Raw genomic sequence first — 5,911 nt, 5'->3', positions numbered from 1 at the left:
ATGAAAGTTTTTTAGGTTATAAAGGGAGGTTTGAGGTTGGGTTGTACCAAATTTCAATGTTCCAAACTCAAGTCATTATATTATATTTATTTGTAAAACTCGCCGATTTAATTTGAATGTAGAAAAAGAGGTTATTCTAAAAAATTATTTTCTCCAAAACGGTTATAATTTAAATAATGAAACTTTTTGTGGTTATAAAGCAATGTTTGAGTTTATCTTATACCAAGTTATAACCTTCCAGGATGAATTCTTTATTATATAGAAATATTTAAAAATAGACATGTTTTAGAAATGAGGTTAACGAGAAAATTAAATTAAATTACTATTTATTATTTTTTTTTAACTGTTATAAACAAAAAAATAAAGCCTTCGACACATTAAATTCGTCACCTTAAACACACAACAACAAAGACTACACCCAACACAACAATCACCATCATTTTAATTTTTAATAAAAAAAAATCAAAAACAATCATTTTTTCCTCCCACTTTTAGCGCTAAAATTCCTCCGCTTATTAAGAACCTCCATATTCGCCTTTCTAATTTCTTCGTGTTGTCTTTGCCCGATATCGATTTCACTCGAAGATTTGTATTTGGCAATCATCTTCGTGGTCGAATCATTCACTTTAACCGATTTCACCACGGTTTCTAGCTGCTCCAACGTCAACTGCATTTCGATGACGTTGTTTCTTGGCTCCACCGTGTTAACACTTTTAAAAGGAATCTTTATAAACACAGCGTCGTTCTTTGATTTTGCCGTTTTTTTAGCTTGCGTCCAAATTTTGTTTAATACTTTTGATTGGTCTGCACTTTTATGTTTTGCTAAGTTTTTTAAAAATTCTAATTTATCTAAATAAAATGAGTTAATATAAAATTTAATTTTAATGAAGGTACTTACAAATGAGGGATTCTTTAGTTTCAACTGGTATTGAATCTTTGCGTTGATTCGGTTTCATAAATTTCATATATCGATCTTCCGACGCTGTTGATTCTTCTGACCATTGAGTTATTTTAGGGTTCACGTACGTGATATCGACCGGAACTGAAAAAGAATTCGTTTCCTGAACAACCCCTTTTGTGGTTCGAAACCCCCCACAAGTCATTTTTTCTTTAATTATAGAGCTTGCTAATTTTTCGTAATGACTCATCTTGTATTTTTCCTCAGCTACTTTTTTTTCTTTCTCTTTATTTTCTACAACTTGATTGTTATGTCTTATTTTTTGCATTATCATATCCATCGAAGCTTTCGATTCTGAACTTCCACTTTGAGTGAGGTAACCATTAAAAAATTTTTCTGGCATTTTCGGTTTCTCCCTCAACCTTTCTTTATGGGCGTCTATGTTCCTCCTAAAAGTTGAATCATCCAACGTTCGTTTTGGATCAAAAGGATACAACAAATTCGGCGGTTTAACATAAGATGGCGGATTTGGTTTCATCTGATTATGTTTCATTTTTAAATCAGGTCTCAAAGATTCCGGAACAACATTAAACCCATTTTGGTAATTATTTTGTTGCGCAACATTTTTTTCTGGTCTTATTATTTCCGGTGGTCTCGATCTTTGTACATAATCATCGATGTTACAAGGAGAGATTTCGTCCATTTTGCCCAAAAATAAAAGATTCTCATCTCGTTCAACTTTAATTTCTTCTTCTGCAGTTTTCGGGAGCTTTTCTGGCAAAGCAATCGGAATCCTCGATTGGGGAACATTTTTATTCCCCATTTTTTCATCAAGAAGATTCAAAATTTTCGTTTTTAAGTCACAACCTGGGGAGACCACCTCTTCTCCCCAAAAATAAAGCGGCTGCTTCTTCAATTTTGACCCTGAACTAATCCCTAAATCAGTTGAGGTGTTATGAGATGTCGTTGAAGGCTCCCCAATCCCTAATTTAGGAATTCCTGTTGGTGCTGTGGTTGTATGCAACAAAGTGTGTACTTGATAATGCCTCGATTTTCCATCTTTTTTCGTTGGTTGTTGTGGGGCTTGTTGTGGGGCTTGTTGGGGATATTTTTCTTTGTGCTCAACTATATATTGAGTTCCTGTATTTCTTAAATTTTGTGGTTTCTGTTGGTCTTTATACTGGCTAAGTAATTTATGCAAAACGTGTTTTAGATAATCTCTTGGCACAGCGTTTTCTTCTTGGACTGTTATCCTCTTTTCTAAATCCTTAATCCTAGAATTAATTTCGCGAAGAAGTGTGAGTTGATCTTGCGACTTTGTATTTGCATCAACAACCGATCGTTGATTTTTGAAATCTTTTGAGCTTCTTGGTTGATCTGGGCTTCGCTCTCTTCGCCCCCTCTTATCATCTTTATCTTCTTTATCATCTCGATTACTCTTATCTTTACGAATCTCAGCTTTATTCGATTGAACAAGCACCCCCATGATCCCACAATGTTGGCAAACGCACGGTGTCCCAGGCTTTTCATTCCTATTCTCTTCAATTTCATTTTTAAGACTAATCACTTTCTGTTTTGTTGATGGGATATGATCTGGGACATCACTCTTCTTTGCAACACCTTTCTTTGATTTCCCACTTTTTAATTTATTCTGGTGATGTTGTTCAACCAACGAGATAAAATCGCGAACTTCATCTTTGTTGAGTGCGACCGTCGTTTCATGGGTGACGTCGGATTCGGACGGCCGGATGATGGTAACGTCGAGGAGGTCATCGCTACCACTGTTGGGTGTCGTTAAAACTCTTTTTAAACTCTCGTTGATTTCGATTTCAAGACCGAGCTCGACGTTTTCCCGCGGCGGCGATGATGATTTGCGATTTTTATTATTTGGCGATACGTCAAGATACTTGCAGATGTCCGAGAGGAGATGGCTACCCCGCGACACCGGATTTTTTTCTTCCCGATCATTCGAGACCGATGAATCTGTGGGGCATCTGCTCTCTCTCATACTCTCGACTCATAATTTATTCGGAATTTAACACATATTATTACATTTCGGAACTTCTAGAAGGTTGACATAAATTTTTTGACACATTTTAGACACATCAAAACAAAATGTTGGACGTCAAAAATTAATATTTTTTTTAAATCTTACGTAATTCCCGAATTTTTGAGATTACAAAAGTAATCGTACTCGAAATTTGATTATTCGACTTCCTGTTTAGGAAAAATTCTGCACACTAATTGACCCTGCACATCTAGCTGTTGCAATTTTAATAACTGTTAATAAATAAAATACGTTTTTAAAACAGAAAAAGCTGCTTATTATTATTTACTTTTTTCCACTCATTGCAAAAACATCTTAAAGTTATCTTTATTTTCATATATTTCAAATGTTTTCATATCAAATTCCTATCGTTTAGACAACCTGGCAGTGATTCTTCTTCAATACTCTAAAAACGTTTATCTGCATGGCAATCAGCTATTGAGTTGTCTTTCGCTTCTAGCCTTCTAAAAAGATTGCTACCATATCAAGCAAGATTGATAGCCATCACCTAATTGGTCACTATCCAGGTCAAATTTTAGTGCCATTCGACAACGAGCAAATGATCTCTCCCTTTATTGTTATAAAGTTTTAAGTTAAGGTAAATATTAATTAAAATTATATACTATAGTATATAATTTTAATTAATTTTTACCTTAATTCTACAACGGTGATATGGATAAACAAATACATAGAAAGTTTGAAGTGTTTCCAATTTAGACATTTTGTGATTTATGCCATATCACTAGAAACTGGTGATACATATGAAATAATTATGGATTATCATTTCTTGAGATGTGCAGAGACAGGAAAGAAGGACACAAATAAAAGAGGAGGGGCTGCCTAGATACTTGTTATTGGAAGGAGATGAGAAAGGGAAGAAGTTGGTGGCTAGGTTCCGTTGTGGAAACGAGGAGAGAGCTAACAAATACTGGATTGCCGATGAGGAGAGGTGGTGTTGGTTGTGCAGGGAGGAATAGGAAACGTTGGAATATATGTTGAATGGGTGCAGTGAGTTGAGGGAGGAAGTGATGGACCAACGGCAGATCTTAGGAAAGGGGGGAGAGGGGAAACGATGGATGAGAATGGTTGTGAGGGTAAGGAGACAAAGGGATGGATGAGGGGATAATTGGGCCGAGGAGCCGAGGGTGTGGAAATGGAGGAAGAGGGTAGAGGGTGAAAATAATATTTTAATAATGTAAAGAATTGTAGACAGATTGTTGCATACAATAAACTCTTAATTAATTAATTATGGGTTATGATTTCTTGATGCATTAAGAATAGTTTTTATTCACAACGTCTTTCTGTATCAGTTTTATTACTTGGGTTATAGTTGATTCTTTATTAAAAATCGTCCAATTTTGACATTTTGTGATTTATGCCATATCACTAAAAACTGGTGATAGATACATATAAAATAATTATGGATTATGATTTCTTGATGTCTTAGGAATAGTTTTATTCACAACCTCTTTCTCAATCAGTTTTATTACTTGAGTTATATTTCATTTTATTATGAAAAATCGTCCAATTTTGACATTTTGTGATTTATGCCATATCACTAAAAACTGGTGATAGATACATATGAAATAATTATGGATTATCATTTCTGGGTACATTAGGAATAGTTTTTATTCATAACGTCTTCCTCCATCAGTTCTAGTACTTGAGTTATAGTTGATTTTATTAAGAAAATCGTCCAATTTTGACATTTTGTGATTTATGCCATATCACTAAAAACTGGTGATAGATACATATGATATAATTATGGATTATCATTTCTTGATGCATTAGGAATAGTTTTTATTCACAACATCTTCCTCCATCAGTTTTAGTACTTGAATTATAGTTAATTTTATTAAGAAAATCGTCCAATTTTGACATTTTGTGATTTATGCCATATCACTAAAAACTAGTGATAGATACATATGAAATCAGGATAGATTATGATTTCATGATGCATTAGGAATATTTCTTATCCACAACATCTTTCTCCATCAATTTTAGTACTTAAATTATACCTAGTTGATTTTATTAAGAAAAATCATCGAATTTTGACATTTTGTGATTTGTGCCATATAACTAGAAACTGGTGATAGATAAATATGAAATAAGTATGGATTATGATTTCTTGGTGCATTAATAATATTTTTTATCCACAACACCTTTCTCCATCAGTTTTAGTACATACGCTATACTTGATTTTATTAAAAAGGATCATCAAATTTTGACATTCTGTGATTTATGCTACATCACTAGAAACTGGTGATAGATAAATATGAAATAATTATGGATTATGATTTCTTGATGCATTAGGAATAGTTCTTATTCACAACGTTTTTCTCCATCAGTTTTAGTATTTGAGTTATAGTTGATTTTATTATAAAAAATCGTCAAATTTTGACATTTTGTGATTTATGCCATATGACTAGAAACTGGTGATAGATAAATATGAAATAAGTATGGATTATGATTTCTTAGTGCATTAATAATGTTTTTTATCCACAACATTTTTCTCTATCAGTTTTAGTACTTGAGTTATAGTTCATTTTATTATGAAAAATCGTCCAATTTTGACATTTCTTGATTTATGCTGTATCACTAGAAGCTGATGATAGATAAATATGAAATAATTATGGATTATGATTTCTTGATGCGTTAGGAATATTTTTTGTTCATAACGTTATTCTCCATCAGTTTTAGTACTTGAGTTATAGTTGATTTTATTGTGAAAAATCGTCCAATTTTGACATTTTGTGATTTATGCCATATCACTAGAAACTGGTGATAGATACATATGAAATAATTATGGATTATGATTTCTTGATGCATTAGGAATAGTTATTATTCACAACGTTTTTCTCCATCAGTTTTAGTACTTGAGTTATAGTTGATTTTATTATAAAAAATCGTCAAATTTTGACATTTTGTGATTTATGCCATATTACTAAAAGCTGGTGATAGATACA

General features: G+C 32.8%; 1 protein-coding gene across 1 annotated transcript; it reads right to left on the bottom strand.

Moving 5' to 3' along the window:
• Positions 1-309: 309 nt before the first annotated feature.
• On the bottom strand, positions 310-3,017 carry LOC111428879 (uncharacterized). The gene is made up of 2 exons (XM_023064590.2): positions 899-3,017; positions 310-849 (listed from the first exon to the last, which is right to left on the bottom strand). The coding sequence occupies exons 1-2, from the start codon at positions 2,904-2,906 to the stop codon at positions 473-475; spliced, it is 2,385 nt and encodes a 794-aa protein (XP_022920358.2). The 5' UTR covers positions 2,907-3,017; the 3' UTR covers positions 310-472.
• Positions 3,018-5,911: the final 2,894 nt, after the last annotated feature.

This window comes from Onthophagus taurus, chromosome 10, assembly GCF_036711975.1.
Source record: "Onthophagus taurus isolate NC chromosome 10, IU_Otau_3.0, whole genome shotgun sequence".
NCBI classification, from domain to species: Eukaryota; Metazoa; Arthropoda; class Insecta; order Coleoptera; family Scarabaeidae; genus Onthophagus; species Onthophagus taurus.
This window is presented reverse-complemented; position numbering and strand designations above follow the sequence as displayed.